At 24.5% G+C, this 19,792-nt stretch overlaps 2 protein-coding genes across 2 annotated transcripts; one reads left to right on the plus strand and one right to left on the minus strand.

The window, feature by feature from the left end:
• Positions 1-310: 310 nt before the first annotated feature.
• LOC135922122 (putative nuclease HARBI1) lies at positions 311-1,669 on the minus strand. The gene is made up of 4 exons (XM_065456539.1): positions 1,507-1,669; positions 1,284-1,466; positions 921-1,241; positions 311-883 (listed from the first exon to the last, which is right to left on the minus strand). The coding sequence occupies exons 1-4, from the start codon at positions 1,587-1,589 to the stop codon at positions 514-516; spliced, it is 957 nt and encodes a 318-aa protein (XP_065312611.1). The 5' UTR covers positions 1,590-1,669; the 3' UTR covers positions 311-513.
• A 12,049-nt stretch (positions 1,670-13,718) lies between these two features.
• LOC135922192 (myeloid-derived growth factor homolog) lies at positions 13,719-14,507 on the plus strand. Its single transcript, XM_065456617.1, has 5 exons — positions 13,719-13,873; positions 13,915-13,962; positions 14,002-14,136; positions 14,180-14,234; positions 14,335-14,507. The coding sequence occupies exons 1-5, from the start codon at positions 13,757-13,759 to the stop codon at positions 14,412-14,414; spliced, it is 435 nt and encodes a 144-aa protein (XP_065312689.1). The 5' UTR covers positions 13,719-13,756; the 3' UTR covers positions 14,415-14,507.
• Positions 14,508-19,792: the final 5,285 nt, after the last annotated feature.

A 19,792-nucleotide genomic window follows, 5' to 3' on the forward strand; every position in this document is an offset into this window, starting at 1 on the left:
TTAAAATTTATAACAATAATGTTTGTTTAGTTTATACTGTATTTTTTTAATTATTTTATACATATTTTATATATTTTTATATCTTAATTTTTAATACCATAATATGTTAAACATATTTTGTATATTTATTTATAATAAAAATTATTGAAATTTAGTCATTTGTCTTACTCATTAAATTAATTAGAAATAACTTACTTATATAATGTAATCAAAACAACACTTTTATTTGCACTTTTTATTGAATATTTATAAATAAATTATATAACTTTGACAAATGAAAACATTCATAAGAGATATAAGGTTATGGGAATTAAGAAATATAAGATTATGGGAATCAAAAATTAATGTGTACAAAAATTTTACATTTAATTATTTACAAATAAATTAAAAGTTTCTCTAATATTATTAGAGCTTTCAGTCCATCGCTGGAACTGAGATTGGGTAAAATTGAGTATTGGGTATTGTTCATGATTTATATCTGTGCTATGATTTCCCTCAAGATCTATTATAATATTATGCAAAAGGCATAACTATTTGTATAGTGTTTGTAATATTTGTTTCTGAAGGTTTGTAAAGATGTCTGAATTTGGCACTCATGATGCCAAAGCATCTCTCTATTGATACTCTGGCTTTTGATAATTTAGTATTGAAAGTTGATTTATTATCATTCAAATTAGTTTTGTAGGGTTTCATAATAAAATCCAATAGGGGATAAGCATCATCACCTACAAATACATAAGGTGATATAATATCTGTAGATGGTAAAAAATTTGGATTGGGTATCTTGATGATTTTATTGATCATTCCTTCATAAAATAGGCTCTTTGAAAAGATACTTCTATCTGAGATAGACCCAGGAAAGCCAACTTCAATCAACATGAATCTAGGAAAGAATTAAAATTTAGAAAATATATAATTACCTAGCTTTATCATCTGAAATACCTTGAATGACAATGGAGTTGTATTTTTTATAATTATAAAATGTGTAACCACTTTTTTTAGGTTGTTTTATTTTAACATGTTTTCCATCAATAGATCCTATTATATAAGGAAAACCTGATTTCCTGAAATATTCTGCTGAAATTTCAAGCATCTGTTCAACTGTTGGTAAACAGAGATGCTTGGGTTGAAGACCAATCCATATTAATCTACAAGTTGATGTAACTATTGTACTTACTGATGTTTTGCCAATCTTAGCATATAAAGCTATTTTTCTAAAGCTCATACCAGTTGTCAAATATCTATAAATATATAGATATTATATAAAAAAATAATCATCATACATGAGTGTTATATATAGTCTATGCTTCATACTGATAGAATTTTTATGTATAACTATAGTGGTGTCTATAGATTCCAATTTTGTAAGAATGTAATTAAATGTTTCCACATGCATATGGAACATCTGACGAAATTTGTCAGGATATGAAGGAATACTATCAAATATTCTAAAAATTCCTTGATCTCTAGAATTAATACATATAATATAAATCATATCATATATACCGTCCTTCTAAAAATCTATGCCTTCTTCTAGACTCAGTCGTATCTTCAAATAATATAAAATAGAGAAATAGTATATCATGCATATCAAACAATTTAAAATTGAAAATAAATGTATGATTCGGGACATGTTTCGTATCTCGCAAAACTCGCTAAAGTTGTGCATTTCGCATTGATTTAGGACACGGCCAAAGTAGAGTTGAAATTCAAATATCAAAAATTTTATTTAAGTTATCTCTAAAATTATATATCTTTGTAAGATATATAGCTGGTATTTATACATAAAATCTTTTACAATTTGAATAATAAATATAAAAATAGCTTTACCAAAATAAAAAACAAACTAATCTGAATAAAAAATAAAAAATAAGTTTTTTACAAAAATAAAAATAATATTATAGGTGAATTGAATTTTCGTTTATGATTAAGAATTTGACTATTCAACATTCTCCCTGAAGCTTTCCTATAATTTCATGTAAGCTGTCATTGAGAGCTTGTTGACCTTATGGTTCATCGTTTTGGCTCTTCACGTTGTAAGTCACATTTGTTATCGTTGGCTTGTCTATATTGCATTATATTTCACACGCCAAATCGTTTTTGAGTTTGTACGTTGGTTTGTTCAAATCGTTAGCTTAATATCCTTATCGTTTGTTTTCATCAATCGTTGTTTCGTCATATAAACTTGCTTGTGGTATTCTGTTGTTATTATTATCAATTTTCAAAATTGTTATCATTATCAATAAGTCATGAATAATTAGGAATAATAATTGATCAATTGGATGTTAGAATAAGTGAATTATTAGAATATAATATATATAATAGAATCAAATTGAATAAGTTATAATCGAATATTGAAATGATAAATCAATAAGATCATTATATAATGTTTTCAATGTTTAATTTTGCGTTTTAGTGTTAAATATTTAATTCACATATATTTTTATATACTAAGTTAAATAATCTTTTAAATAAGCAGGTTTTTGTTTAATACGTGTTTCTAGAAGTCGCTGCTACTTTATTATTATTTATGGTATTTTTATTTATGTCACACTTCTCTCCTTAAAAATTTCTTTAGAGTTAGTATTATAATTTAAAAATGTATTGTACAATCTCTTATAATTGGCATAATGTCTTCTTATAATACCTTTATCTTTTTTAACTTGGAACATCATGTCACTTTCTTTGTGTGTGACCATGCCTTTCCACCATTTGTCATCACCTTATATTTTATACTAAACAAAATCACCTACATTCAAGGTTCTAATACGTGATAGTGTTATTTTATCTCTATCTTCTTTTACTTCTAGCGGGATTAAACATTCTTTTAGAAAGTGTAACTCTTGTTGTGTCATCATTTTGTGTGTTTCCATAATTGAATAAAAATTAGTCAAGTGAAATATCTAAGTCAATCTTTATATTTCTTTTCATGTGCGTCTTAAACATTATCACCATACGTTCCATCTGGCCATTACACTGCTGGTGGTATGCGGACGTTAATACATGTTTGATACCATAATCATTGAAAAATTTCTCAAAATCATTATTTGTAAAGTTAGTGCCATTATCAATAACTATGGTTTCAGATATTCCGAATAGCGAAATGGCTTTAAAAATTTCTTTTAATATAATTTCAGTTGTAATATTTTTGGCAGAAACAATAATTGGAAATTGCTATAGACATCGACTATTATCAACCAATTTTTTGTGAAAAACGGACAAGCATAATCTATGTGTATCCTTACAAATGATTTGGTTGCCGAAATCCATGGTTTTTGTATCTTTTTAGGATTTTCGTGTCGTGATATATAGTAGAGTCGTCACAACTTTTACTTCCCTCTTTATGTCATTATTCATACCAGACAACCATAGGTGATCATTGGCTAAGGATTTGATTTTTCCTGCTCCCAAATGACCTTCATGTAATGCCTGAAGTACATTTTTTTCTCATATAAGACAGAATTATGATTTTGTTGTTTTTGCAAATACAATCTTTAATTATACTTAATTTCAATTCAATGTTTTTATAAATCTTATTTTTTATAGGCTCGTTGTTCTTAATATAATTGATGACTTGTGTTATTTCGATATCTTTGTAAATTTCGTAACGTATTTTATTAAAGTTAACATAGGCGTAGCCAGGATTTTCATAGAAGGGGGGGATAAGCCTGGAACAAATATGAAATATAGTTTTATTTGTTTATATAAAATAAAAATATAATAAATTACTTGTATTGTATATACCTTAATATAAGAGCATGGTAATAATTTATTCCAAACAATTATAAGAAATTTATTTATAAAAAGTAAGTAGACATATAGTTTATTTTACTCTATTATATAGAATTAGTTTTAAAATACTAGGTAAAATTCCCCTTTTACAGACATATTTGACAGTTAGAGAATATATTACAGTTAATAATTTAACAAATTTTACTAATCAATGCTTTTGATATTAAATATAGCAACAAATCTATTTATTTTAAGTAAAAATGATATTAAAATTTAATCTTCATATTATTCATCCCACAATGTCTTAAGATATTTTCTGATGTCCTTATCAATATTTTATAGTTTTCTGTAAAATATATAATTCGCTATATTGGTAAAAATTACTAGATTGTCATTTGATAATTAGATATAATGTAAATCTACGACATATAATATTCCACTGTTTGTATTGTGCTTTAATATTTTTTTAATTTATGATTTAATTTTATCAATAGTTTTATAATTATATTTTACTTTATTAAGATAAATAAATTAAAATTACTCACTTTATAAAAAATTATATTTGATATATTATATTATTTAGTAATTTTATGGATCTATTATTAATAATTATAATACATTTCACTTCTGTCTTAAGACTTATCTTTGGCTTATATTCCATTTATTAAAAAACATTTTTGGTTCATTTTATATATTTATAAATTTATTTTCCCAAAAATCTATAAATTATAATGAATAGTTTTATAAAAAAATATCAACTTTTACATTCTTTCTTTCAAATTATTATTTAAGATATATGCATACATATTTGAGGGTCAGGGAGTGAGGGGAGGACTAAGGGGGATATTTTTTATTAGCTAAAAATGATATTTACAAAAAGTGATAAATTTCTGAAGGGGGGAGGGGGGGAATTTCCCCTTGCCCCCCCCCTGGCTACGCCTATGAAGTTAATAAGTATATCCCCAAAGTCATTTGTAATTGTGATATTTTCAACAACTTCATAGTTACTTTTTTGTGGTAATCTTGAGAGACATTCAGGAACAACGTTGTATTTTCCGGCTTTATATTTTATGTTGAAATCATAACCTCCTAATGTTATATTTCATTTTTGAAGTCTCAAGGACATAGTACTGTTGTCCTTAAGTCTTTTTGTAAAAATATGGACTAAAAGTTTATGGTCAGTAATTATTGTAAATCTAGTCCCTATTAAGTAGTTTTGTAATTGGTTTCAATATTTGCTATAAATTTTTTCAAGATATTTTGAAAGTGTTAACTCGTGAACATCCTAATAATGCATTTTTTCTTGATTCAACAACCACTGCTTTAAATTTTTAGTAATACCTTCAAAACTTACTTTGACCTGAGTTGTCCCAATGATCTTGATTAAGTTTCCGTCGTAGGTTGTAAGCAGAGTTGGGCAGGACCTCCGAAAAAATAATATAGATAGATACAGATTCTTTGTTAAAAAATGAATCTTAGATACAGATACTAGTATCTTTTTCAAAATATCAAAAAGATACAAGATAAAAGATACAAGATAAAAGATACAAGATAAAAGATACAAGATAAAAGATACAAGATAAAAGATAAAAGATAAAAGATACATGTATCTTTTACCTTTAGAGTATCTTAAATACAAGATACTTTAAAATTATCACTATCAATTAATAGTTTATAAATTACAGTTTTTATTATTTATTTGTGAAGAACATAATATACGCATATAATATGAATGAATATTTACAATAATTAATAAAATATTTAATGATGAGTTAATTATAATAATTAGGCATTTTAATATTAGTAATAAATAGCCCATTATTACATAAGATAGGGAAGGGAGACTGGTATTTTTAATGGGAGTTAAAATTTTTGCAAAAGAGTAATTAAAATATATTCATTATTTTATAAGATAATTAAATTTTTCAAATAATTTATCATTAGATTGCCTCTTTGAACTACTTAACATTATGCCAAAATTAAATTATCTTTCAATGAGCTGAATTATATTTATAAAAAATTTCCTTAATGAAAGGATAATTTAAGCATTTATAATGTATTTCGACTTTCTTTAATATAATTTAAAACCTCCAGTTTAATGTTATTTGTATTATTGAACTCAGAAAAATTTGATTCACTAAGAGAAAAATAATCATCATTTTTTTTTATAATATGTTAAATCTATCGGTGTTATAGTTTGAACTTGTATACACTCAGGTTCTACATTTAGGGCTTCTTTTATTATTATATTTTGAAAATATTTGCTCTGACTCAATCCATTAAATATGGATGTGATATAGATGTCAAAAAAGCCTCATTATATTCAAATCGTAGGAAAATGTTTTCTTAAAATCTATTGCCCATGCCACCTTAGGTAGCTTTTAATAAGGGTAGCAATATTATAAAATTGAATATTTAAGATAACCTATGCCCCCTTTTAACCACACATAAATAATATACTTAATATGTTTAACAAAATTTGTGTTTATTTTGTTTATACTGGTTTTACATCTAGCCTGTACGTTGTCTTTTTTATTTTATTTTAAAAAAAATTGCATATAAAATTTTAAGATTTGGATTTGATTCGCGGGAACTTATTTCCATAATTTAAATTTTACTACCATGAGTGTTAATCATTCTACAAATTAAAAAAATCTTACATAAAATTGGAAAGATATTCATCGAGTGACATTTATATATGAGTTGGCTAATTTTGATTGTCATTATATTTAAATATGGTGAAAAAATAATAAGGAAATTAATACAAGTTATCGAAGAAAATAAGATATATACTGTGATATGTAAAATTTTAAACATGAATATTAAAAAGAATCGTATCTGTATCTTTTGTCAAGAAAATGAAAACCATACAAGATTCTTTTCAGAATAAAGGATCTTAGATACAGATACTAGTATCTTATTAAAAATGCCAAAAAGATACTGAATACAAGATACAAAAGGATCTTGTATCTTAGATACAAATATTCGCGGTACTGCCCAACTCAGGCTGTAAGTTGCAACTTGGATTTTTTTATTTCTGTCATGCCCATTTTCTTAGCTATATCATAAAGTATGATAGTAAATTTTGATCCTGTATCGACTTACATTGTGGTAGTAATATCAATTTCAGAGTAGTTACAAAAGCACTGTCATTATCATTATGCGTGTTCTCATTTAAGTTGTTGACGTTAAGATCATTATCATCGTTGTCTCTGGTAGTGTCGACTTTCTTTTCAACAATTTTTTCAATGTTCATATTGCAATTATTATTGTAATATTGATTTTAGTCATCGTATATTTGTTTTCTCTGGTTGTTATCAAGCCGTGTGTTGTTTTTACCCTAGTTAGGATCGGTAATTATTTTTGTTGTAACGATTTTGATGATCGTATTAAATCTGTTTTTTATAAATATTACTATGCCATATGTTGTTTTTAACATAGTTATTTAAATTATTATCAGAGGATTAGTAATTATAATCTCTAAAGTTGTTATTGTTTCTAAAATTACCATTATTGTCATAATATCCAAAAATGATATTATTGTATAGGATTGGTCATTATAATCTTTAAAGTTGTTATTGTTTCTAAAATTACCATTATTGTCATAATATCTAAAATTGTTATTATTGTAATTCCTACTACTATTATAATTATTAATATATCTGTTGTAATAGTTTTGTCTAAAATTGTTTTTAAAATTATCATTAGAGCCAAATCGATTGTTAGGTCTATTATAATAATTATTCTAATTCCTACAATTGTATCTAGGTAAAGTGTTATCAAAAGTATTATGTGAAGATCTATCTGAATTCTTATATTTGTTATCAACAGTGTTGCGTTATTATAATTATATATTTTTGTAATCTAATTTTATTTTTATATTACATTTTATGAATTCAAATTTATCTTTTCAACTTAACTTTTTATTTTTGTAATTCAACTTATATTACTTATTATTTTGCGTAACCTTATTTATATAACTTTCGGTTTAACTTTACTTTTTTTTTATATTATTTTATTTTTTATATTCTAATTTATATTTTATAAAACGTATAAATACCTTAAGAAAAGAAAAAGAAATTAGTCAATAAAGTTAATAAAATATATTTTTACTGACTCGAACCTCGCACCATATCGTCACCACCCATATTCTTTGCATGGTGCCCTTTGGGTGGTGGACTAGAAAAAGATGACTACCTATTGTGACGATTGTTTAATCCATTGAGATGACTCTATTTATATGACTACCTATTGTGATGATTGCTTAATCCATTGAGATGACTCTATTTAGACTACCTATTGTGACGATTGTTTAATCCATTGAGATGACTCTATTTATATGACTACCTATTGTGTTGATTGCTTAACCTATGGAGATGACTACCTATTATGACTACCTTATCTATTGTGATGTTATGACTACCTTATCTATTGTGACTACCTAAACTACTGAGATTACCAAGAATCAAACCTTAGTACGTTCTTTCATGCAAAAAGCTTCTTTCTTTATGGTGTCCCGGCTCTGGATGTTGGACTGGAATATAATAGCCAGCACCTAACCTAATGTGACAACCTAGGAAGAACTGATATGGAAGTTGAATGATAGGTTATGAATTCTATTTTGTGAGACCAATGATGGTTACTTATTATTCTAATCCACGTAAGAAGTATTATAAATTAAAATTTTATGCCAGGATAAAGGCAAATTTTTAAAATTACTAAAATGTAAAATCATAATGGATAATATTGATATTTTTTGATTTCTTGAATGATGACCAATTGTTGTAAATTAACATAAACCTAAAGATGAATTCTTAAATATAATTAAAAATATTAAAAATCCTAAAACTTAATTTTAAATATGTTAAAATGTAATTTTTAAATCACATGATTGATTCAAATAACCCTTATAAGTAATACATAAAAAGTTTTTGAAAATAAAAGCTTTGAAGACAAAAAGTTATGTAAAAAAACATTCATTTTAGAAAAATATATTTAAATTATGTGGTGAATTTTCAAAACTATCTTATGAAGAATTTTTTTTTGAATTAAAATTAGGGTGTGAAATTTAAAATTTTATTTAAAGAGAGGGAAATGTGAATAATATATTATTTGCATATTTTAACCTGGGAGATAGAAAATAAACAAAAATTAATTAAACACTAAAACACGAAAAATTAAACGCTTATAAAATATGAAATGCTAAAAAATGTAAAACGCAAAAAATATAAAACGCTAAAAATATAAAACGCATAAAACGCTAAAAGTATAAAACGCTATGATTAACTTAAAAATAATATAATAATTATTATAATTTATCATTCCTTATTCTGGATTAAAATTTTATTCCTTATTACATAAATATCATTCCTTATTACATAAATTATCATTCCTTATTACATATTTTATTGTTCCAAAATTCAAAATTTTATTCGTGCATATTCATATATTTGATTTGATCAACTATGCCAAATTATATATTCCGATTTATTCCAAATTCCAATATTCGACTGGATTAATTATGAAATTTGAGAAATGTGAAGGATATCAAGCTAACGATAACGTTCAACGATTTCATCAAACCTACGAGAACATTTGAGACTTATGCGCTAACCAAGAAGAAACCGAATACAATCGAAACGGGAAAAACTTCTAGAACAACAAACTCTCTATGACTTCTCCGATGAAATTATCAGAAGAGGGAGAATGTTGCGTTATTATAATTATATATTTTTGTAATCTAATTTTATTTTTATATTACATTTTATGAATTCAAATTTATCTTTTCAACTTAACTTTTTATTTTTGTAATTCAACTTATATTACTTATTATTTTGCGTAACCTTATTTATATAACTTTCGGTTTAACTTTACTTTTTTTTTATATTATTTTATTTTTTATATTCTAATTTATATTTTATAAAACGTATAAATACCTTAAGAAAAGAAAAAGAAATTAGTCAATAAAGTTAATAAAATATATTTTTACTGACTCGAACCTCGCACCATATCGTCACCACCCATATTCTTTGCAAACAGTGTTATTATTTAAATTCTTATTAAACTTTTTAACATTGTTTACATTATTTAAAATGTTATTAGCTGATTTAACAGTAATACTAACAAATTTTCTACCAATTATAACATTTCATCTAAAGTTATATAAACACTTTGTTTAATTTAGGTTTAATGTTATCGTTTAAGCTAGATATCCTAAGTTTTTCTTTTATGCGGTCATAATTAGGATGGCCACATAGTTTATTAAGTTTAGACAACCTTAGAGACCAGTTTAAAAATGATTCATCAATTCCCTCAGTTGCGCTTAAAAAATTGTTAATATAGTCGTTAATATTTTGATTCGGTATTAAATATAGTTTACTGATAACTTTATTAAAATCCAAAAAATCATTGTCCGTGCATAAAGATTTAATTTTATGGTGCACATCATCTGTTAAATTATCAATAATTAAAATTAAGTTAATTTTAGCAGAATCAGATGATGTGCTGTTCGCAATAATTAAGTGCTCGGTCAATATATATTACTAACATTCCTATTCAATTAGGGAAATTTGTATGGAAGATCTGTAACAGATTTTAATTTATCGTCCATAAAACAAATCTTAATTAACGTTTATTAAATTTTATGATAAGACATATTAATTTATAGTTTAGTAAAAATAAGTCAAATGAATAAAATCTTCATCATTCAAAATGTAAAATTTTCCATTCATTAATTCATAGTATTTTAGCATATCCTTAAGTTTTTCAAAAGGAAAGTATACAATGTTAGAGTTCGGTATGTAATATTACAGATCTTCAACCCCAATGGTCTGATAAAGTAGGTCACACATGTGTCAATAGTAATGTGGATGTTAATTATTTTAAAAGAGAACATTACATTTTATTAATAAAAATTTTTGTCCTTTTTTTACCTTTAAATACCGAATTTTTTATGTAATGCAAAATAATTGTAAGACCGATGAGCATTTTTTTCCGGTTCCTCACCCGGTGCAACATTGAAATTCAAATATTAAAAAATTTTATTTAAGTTATCTCTAAAATTATATATTTTTTAAGAAATATCGCTGGTATTTATAGATAAAAATCTTTTACAATTTGGATAATAAATATTAAAATAGTTTTACCAAAATAAAAATAAGATCTGAATAAAAAATAAGTTTTTTAATAAAAATAATATTATAGGTAAATTGAATTTTCTTTTAAGATTAAGTTGACTATTTAACAAAATTATAGTTAATAATTGACATAAAATAAAATAATTATAATAGACCAGTTTGGGATAGGATAAAGAAAATTGGTGCTTGAAAAGTAATTTAAAATATGGAGAATGGTAATTTTTCAGCAAAATGTGATTTATCATAAGTGCCAAAGTTTATTATACTCATTGTTGCAGAGCATTATTGTTAAATCATAACTAAATTAAGTAGTGATTGTATGGGCGGAAATGATAATAATATGAGAATGGAATAAATAATATCAACATTTTTCATTACAATCTTAGATATTAACTAACAATGTTTTGTGGCAATTAAAAAAACTTAAAATTTGGGTAAAAATGATTCTGAAGCTTATTTTTGATAACATGTTTTTTTTACAAAAGCAAAATAATTCAATGTTTTTTTTTTATATTAAGCTGTCTTCCGAATTATTATGAGTTCTAAGATTTTTATTTACATTAAGCTATAATAACTAATTATAATCCTATTTTTATCACTATTTGGATTCTTAGGACACATCAATTTTTAAGCTACTTGAAAAAAAACCTAATAATATTTAGATTCAAACCTGTCATATTGTACAAACCAAGGAATCTTCCGATTTTAGAAAAAGTCTAGTATATTGTAAATGTTGAAAAATATCATCTTGTATAAAATTAATATATATTTAGGTAGAAACTGTGAATTAATATCTGTATTTGAAAGGGTAGTGGATGGGGTTAAGCTAGTGTGAGTATTATATTTTAAAATTTTATTTACACAAAAACTATTTTACAATAACAATTTGACAACTTTTTTCAGGCTTGCTAATTTTTTTATCTTGAGTATGGAGACTTTTAGCTTAATATATATTAATTATCAATACTACTTATGAATTATGATATATATCTTATGGTGTTTTATTTTAATATATTATTTGTTTTATGACATAGTTCTAGTTTCATGATACTGTGTGTGGATACTTTTTTTTAAAGCTCAAAAACATTAAATATTGGATCTGATCACGATTCTACAGTTTTAAAAAAATTGGATTGGGCTAATATTTTCAAAAAACCAAAACAAGATTATCCTTCATTTTTTATGATTATAAAATAAAGAATATATTTTTATACTTAATTTTTTAAAAAAGAAACAAAAATTCAATTCATTTTTGATAGTAAGGTTAAAATAAATCAAATTAATTTTTTTATTTTAGTAACAAGAAAAAGATTTCAGCCATAAGTATTGCTGACATTTTAAATAAGATGACATAATTAACTTATGTGGAATTTAAAAAAAAAATTATTTCAACTTTTTTTGAAATAAATATATGATTTTTATGACATTAGTTCAAAGATAAGATGGTAAATAATAATTAATCTAAATATAGGATTGGTCTTGTATGAATAATTGGACCAGTAAAAAATTTGTCAATCCAACCATACTTAATATTTATTTTATTTAAAAATCTATGTGAGATTTGTTCACCCACCAGTTTCCTTTACCTATACCCATATATGATTTTACATATCTAGGTGCTCTTATAGGGGAAAAGGGGATTACATTAATATTTTAATCTTAATTATAAAATTTTTGAATTATAGTCAATATTTAATCTACCTATGCTATTTAAAAAAGTAATGCAGTAATAGCCATTACTATAAAAAATGAATATACCAGACAATGTCAGCTTTAATTGGCCATATTTACTTAAAATGAAATACAGATTAACATCAATTAATAGCTACCCAAGTTAGTGTGGAAAGATGCTTTTCAACAATTAATACTATCTCTTTATAGATGTAATTTGAGTGAGACGAATCTTAAAAATATATTAATTGTGTGGCCTAATAAAAATTTTTTAAGTAAATAAAGTTAAATATTGTTCATATTATAATTAATCATTGATATTTTGTATTATTTATAATTTAAATATTATTTTATAAGCTGCAATTAATAAAAATGAAGTTTTATGTGTGTTTTTTATTTTAATGATAAAAAAAAACCTCCCTATACATAATTCGAATGTAGATTTGAATACAAAAATGTTCAAACCGGGTTTTAGAGGTTCGAACCTAACCTGAACCGTCATTTTTATCCGAAACTGAACCGATATTTGTTTTGGTTTGGATCTCTGATATATTTCATATATATCTTTAAGTATTTTTTTGTCACTTAGATATTTTTAAATATTATTATTTTACTAGAAAAATAATCAAAGTTTTGGCTACCAATATAATCTTGGTATTCTATAAAATTTTTAGCTTTTGCATAGATTTAATATTCTCTAATAAAATTAGTAATTTTGCAATGTTTAATCCTGCCTTAATTTGGTAAATTCAAATCGAACTCTCTCTAAAACTATCCTAATATCCTAAAGAATTTAGATGCGACTAAAAACCGTAGACCTCGGAATATTGTTGTCATACTACCAGCAAATTCAAAGATTTTGGATTTATTATAATAAAATTACCTTCACATTAAACGCCTATTATGTGATCTCTAAATATCTTCCAAAAAAAATTTGGATGTTAATATGGGCTTTTGGAAAATTTCATATGGCAAGAGGGTGTTGCACTGCTAGTGCTAAGTTCGATTTAATAATTAGTTGTATGTCGAAATGGCTGTATATGTAATTTCTTGGACGTGGTTAAGATATACATGTCAAGATCAAGGCAGCGTATATAGAAATCGTTTAATAAAATTTTGTAATTATTTAATTAATACGACGTTCATATTAGCTTCCCAAAAAAACGCATTTGTGATAATAAGAATGCATCCCTTAATACGTTTTTACCGATATCGACATGAATGTGATAAAATGTTTTTATATTCTTTCTTTTATTATTATGTCTGACGCAGCTCTTGAGCAAAATGAAATACAAATAAAACCAGGGAAAAATTTGTATTCGATTTCATTAGATGTATCTATTATATATATATTTAAATAATATTTGTATTTTAGAACATTGAATGTGTTTTTGAAGCTAATGTTCAAGGTGGAACTGGGGAGGTTTTTAACTATAATTTACTACATAAAAATTTATTTTAGAAATGGTATATTAAAATTGGAATAAATGATAAGGAAACGGTTTGTCAGATAAACAGGAATAGTGAAACTTATCTTGTGTTTCAAAATTTTAAACTAAAAATGAATGGAAAAACTCCTGATAATGCAATGCTTATGGTAATTTAGATTATTTATATGGTTAATATTTTTGACTTAAAAGCACAAAGGTCTAGTCCTAGATGGCCAATTTATATTTTCTAAACAAGATGGATCAGGTAATGTTTCCATTTATAAAATTTATAGTCAATATTAAATAATCATTCTAAAATATTTTATTTTAATATTAAAATTTTTTCTTAAAAAATCAATATTTAGTTAAAGAAAGTCCGATATTTAAATCTAGATTGACAACAATTGTGTTAGGTGCTCTAAAAGAAAATAAAAATGAATTATAGACTTTAAAAGTTTGTTCTAATTTATTGATTGTATTTGGTTTGATATATAAATAAATTGGTTTTGGATAAATCTCGTAACCACAAGAGAGATTCTTTTGGGGAATAAATAATATTCTTTTAGATATTAAAAATTATTATTTATTATATTCAATTATATATATAAATTGATGCATTGATTGATTTTATAATTATGGTTTTGCATGATATCAAACAATTTACATAATTCTGACATCGATTACTCTGATTTCTCTAATAGTTTAAAATATTCAAAGTTTTATTTAATCTAGGTTCTTTAGAAAAATTAACTATAATATTTATTTCTTTGATTATATTTTACCAAATACTTAAGGCTTATTCTGCAACATTAGATTGAATATTTTAAGAATTAATTTTAATTTTACCTACAGCTTCTAATAAGGAAAGAATTTTTTTAAAACCGCTATCATCGATTGAATGGTCTGCCATTAAAAGTGACCAACTCAGTACAAGCATCGATTATTATTATTTTTATTTAGTTTTACTGATATTGTTTGTTCTTTTAATGCTTCTGCTATCGTCTGTTGGCTTGATGTCATCTTAAACTTTTTATTTTATTAGGCTTTTGTTGTGATATTTTGTTAATTTTATCGAATTCTAGATGGTGGTTTTTTTGTGATGCTCAAGATTTATGATGGCCTTTCATATTTATTTAACAATCAGTAATATTACATTTTGATGTGTCATTTATAATGCTATATATAAATAATTTATATATTGGATTTAATTTTTTCTAGGCATTATAATTTATAAGCTTAAAATATTTAAAAAATGCTGTAAAATGGCAATATACTATAATCTTTAAAACAATTCAAATATAATTAAAATTTTTGCAATATACTAGTAATAACTTACTCATTATTTTATAGGCATAAAATCATGAGGCTCGAATTGGTTCAGAGGCATTTTAGCGGTACGGTTTAGGTTTGGCTAGAAATTATTTTAGAGGTTTAATACCAGTTTTAGCAGTTTAATGGTTCGGTTTGGATCCCTGAAATATACACATATAAATTTTTATTTATAACATTTTACAAATAGGTTTATCCCCAGCTTCGAGATTTTACAAATTTGGGGGCCTCCTTAGTAAAGAAAAATTATTTTTTAAAAAAATTGGCATAAAAAATGTTTTAATAAGAAAAATTTTTTTTAAAAAATAGTATGAAATCTAAATATGTTTTAAAACAAAATTTTTAAAAATATTATTAACTTTAATAAAAATTTTTAATTATCTGGTGGAATTATAAGCACTATAAAAAAATCATTTATTCATTTAAAAATAAAACCATTTATTGTCTTAAAATAAATAGCCGCGAAATTTATTTATAGTTTTTATATAAAAAACACAAAATTATTATAAATATAAACATTTATTGAATGGGCAGAAATGAAAATAATAAATAACACAAACAAAACCAAGCCTCCTAAAAATAATTATATTAATATAAAATATATATGTTTTTGTATGATTTATATTAAAAACCTTTTTTATTCATTTTTCTTGAGTTAAAATGAAATTAACTAATAACCCAGAACTAAGTATAAATATTAAGAAAATTTATAATGCCCCCACCCCATCCCAACTAAAATCAATTATATTTTTTACATATAATTCAATGTAAATGTCAGTAGCGTCACTGGGGGCTAGGGCACAGGCTATAGCCCCCTGAAATTTGAATAGCCCCCTTAAGCGAAAATTTTTTTTTCTTAATGGCTCCCTAATTTCTCTCAGAACTAAAAATAAATTTTTTGATAGCCCTCTGAACGATTTTTTTATAATTTTATTAAGTATTATATATAATGATTTGATTTTATTATTTAAAAATTACCCACACTATCTAAGTTTTATTATTTGAGTGCTATTTTAATTATTAGATTCTGTCTGAATTATTAAATAAGTGTAATTTTATTTATTAGATTAGATTATAATACATAAAATTATATTTTCGCTATGTCAGCTTGTAATCAAATTCTGTTTTAAAAATGGAATATCAATATCACTCATATTGTCTAAATATTAATTTAGCATTATTTTTATTATTTAAATTATTTTATAACCCTAATGAAATAATTATGATCATTTATTAATTGAAGATTAACAAATATTGTAATTAGCCGAGTTCAAAATTACTAATCAACTATATTATTCATTTTTAATGCTTCTTCCTAAAAATATTTTCAAGGTCCAAATATAAGAGATTTCTTTATATAAAGTTAGACATAAAGTTGATAATCCTCTATTATATAAAATTAGTTATAAAATATTAGGTAAAATACCACTTTTAAAAACGTATTTGACATTTATAAAATATATTACAGTTAATAATTTAAAATTTTACTAATAAATGCTTTTCATAATAAATATAAGTAACAATTCACATTTAATTCTTTAACGCCATCTATCTATTTAAAAATATTATTAAAAATTAAGCATCTTATTATTTATCCCACAATGGATGTAATCTTGGTAGATTCTTTTTCCTTCTCCTATTTTACGTATTTTTAGGAAAGCTATTTTTTTCTTCTTTGAAAAACAGTTTTGAGTTAAATTTTTAATACGAGTATATTTATTATTGCAAACTACTAAATGTTTCATTTCTGATATGGCATCCTTGTGTAAATAACTCAAGGCTTCAATATATTTGCATAATTATTTCTTCTATAGATTTTTAGTTTTGTTGCTTCATCAATTTATATTACAATAAATTCTGATAAGAGTTTGCATAGTGAGTGTCATGGCCAGAGTTGCCATGTCTCCCTCCATCAGCGGGAGACTAGCAATTTTTTAGTTTACACGCAGACCTCTCCAGCAAAACTACCGCAATTGGAAATCTCCCACAAAAATATACCGCAATTTTTTTTTTTAGTATTAACTTTTTTAATAAAATAATAATTTTGAGAGATTAATTGATTATTTTAATATTTTTTAAATAAATTTTAAATATTTATTCGAAAAATATGTCTAGTCTGTAAATTTCTTTCTATCCTGTTTTATTGTATCAAATAATAATTCAACACCCTTTCATTCATATAAGTCAGTACAGGGGAGTATCAACATCGATTGCAATACAAAAATATTCTCAAAAATAATAAATAATACAGATGCAACTACATTTGTGGAAATTGTATTCATCTATCATGTAGTTTAACATTCACAGAGCTATATCATCACAATGTTGATCGAATCTTTTTCTCATGATACTTAACGACTCAAATATAAGTACAAACCTTACTTGTGGCAGAACAAAAATGAGCAAGGCTATCACAAGTGTTTTAGTACCTGAATCTTAGAGGTCAATTCTAGACGATTTGAAAGATGGGCATCCATATGCGATTCTAACAGATGTATCTAATAAGGGAAATTAAAACATTTCCCTCTATCCTTCGCTATTTCAACAAGTATAAGAACATTTCAATAAAACAGTTAATAAATTTTCCTTGGATAGTAAAAAATTCAACAATGTAGCTAGCCACATAATGGTAATAGCTGATTCAGGGTTATCAATGATTTGCATGTATGCTTTCTACGCTGATAATGCCTCTGTAAATTTTTGGCAAACCAAAGTTACCAAATTGAGGCAGCACAATAATGAATTAATATCAATTGGCTGTATATGCATGTACATGTACTACATAATTCTTGCAAGAAGGCAATGAATACTATCTGTTGATGTCGAAATAATTGTGTTGATTAGTCTTATTTGAATATTATTTATTTTTAAAATATATTAACGTTATATCATTTGAATATCTTATATTATTTAAGTTGATTGTTTAATATTTTTCAATTAACTTTTATATATATATACTGATATATTTTTAGTTCTTTTAGACATAGAATAATAATAAAATATTTTAAAAAATAATTAATTTGAATAGCTTATTTCATGGTGCCCCGGTTACGGTGGTACGTTTTTTGTATTTCTTTTTTTAAAAAAAAAGTATATAATAAAAGTTTAAAAAATTAAAATATATCCTTACCTTTTTGTAAAAATAAAAAGTAAAGGAATTACTTATCAAATTCATCGTTCGATATTGGAGATGATAAAAGGACAAATAAAATTTTTTGACTTTTCTTTTCGATAGTCAAAATTTTATCCAAATTTACAAAATTATAAAAGGTAAAAAAAAAAAAATAATAAAATAAAATATATATATATAAATAAAAGAATAATATGATAAAAAATAGTTTTTCATCAAAATCTTTCAATTTCTACGTTAGGATGTTTTGTTTCAAAGCTTTTAACATACCGCACTGCATAATTATTGATAAGATGTTGAGGGAAATGGGAGGATGCAGTAGATTCTCTTATGTCCGAAATAACAGGACGAATGAAATTCACTTTTACTTTAAAACCCTCCGAGAGATGATCAATACTTATATGTCTCTTAATGGAAAGCCTTACGTTTTTGATGAAAATAAATTCATTTTTATATTTTGTGCAATTACGGAATATTAGAAAATAAATGTTAAATCTTAAATATCTTTGCAAACATTATAAGCTTTATATATTTGACATACTACATTTATAGGGTATAGAAAATTTTCCCTATGTTACGTTATTAAATAAAAATTTACGCGATGCTTAACAGACAGTCTATAGAATATTAATAAAAATTTTTTAATTTTCCTTCATAACTTAAAGTAGTATGAAATTCTTTGTGACGAGTCAAGTCTAGATATTTATAGATAATTCAAATTAAAACTTAGTGGACTAAATCCTCTTTATAAATTAGAATTAAATTTTTCACAGACAAATTATATTGAAACTTAGTGGACTAAAACCTCTTTACGAATTTGAATTAAAATTTTTATAGACAAACTATTGAAACTTAGTGGACCACATTCTCTTGATTAAAATTATAAATTTTAGACAACTTAAATTTGATTTTAATGGACTACAATGTTTTGCTTTTACGATTTTAAAAATTGAAAGTTTACTTTATTTAAATAAAATTTTATCATGGACGAAAAATTAACTCTTACACACACTCAATATGTTCCTAAATTTCCCGTGTTATCAGGGAAATTGTCGGAAACTTACATTAACTTAATTGAAACTTATTTTGAAGGACATTTTGGGTCAGACTCATCTAAAGTTAGGACACTACTATGTGGCTTACCAATTGAGATTGTAGACCAAGTTACGTCGATATGTTCTAAAGCACAGTTAAAAGACTTTAATATTGTTTTTGGTAAATTGAAACTAATAATTCCAAGTGAGGACATGAATGTTAATATAAAAAACTTTAACTTAGCGGTACAGGGTGCCGATGAGTCCTTCCATACTTTTTATTTTAGGATTTCAAAACTTCATAAAAAATGCGATTTTGATAATGATACG

Source organism: Gordionus sp. m RMFG-2023, chromosome 1 (assembly GCF_954871325.1).
Source record: "Gordionus sp. m RMFG-2023 chromosome 1, tfGorSpeb1-WG-v2, whole genome shotgun sequence".
NCBI classification, from domain to species: Eukaryota; Metazoa; Nematomorpha; class Gordioida; order Chordodea; family Parachordodidae; genus Gordionus; species Gordionus sp. m RMFG-2023.

What these genes read in the sequence shown, in the direction of transcription:
- LOC135922122 (XM_065456539.1), bottom strand. Translation starts at nt 1,589, where the DNA reads ATGCATGATATACTATTTCTCTATTTTATATTATTTGAAGATACGACT. An exon ending in CATAGATTTTTAGAAGGACG is followed by an intron (nt 1,467 to 1,506) that starts GTATATATGATA and finishes TATTAATTCTAG; the next exon opens with AGATCAAGGAATTTTTAGAA. An exon ending in ATTTCAGATGATAAAGCTAG is followed by an intron (nt 884 to 920) that starts GTAATTATATAT and finishes ATTCTTTCCTAG; the next exon opens with ATTCATGTTGATTGAAGTTG.
- LOC135922192 (XM_065456617.1), top strand. Translation starts at nt 13,757, where the DNA reads ATGAATGTGATAAAATGTTTTTATATTCTTTCTTTTATTATTATGTCT. An exon ending in TTCAAGGTGGAACTGGGGAG is followed by an intron (nt 13,963 to 14,001) that starts GTTTTTAACTAT and finishes AATTTATTTTAG; the next exon opens with AAATGGTATATTAAAATTGG. An exon ending in CTGATAATGCAATGCTTATG is followed by an intron (nt 14,137 to 14,179) that starts GTAATTTAGATT and finishes TTGACTTAAAAG; the next exon opens with CACAAAGGTCTAGTCCTAGA.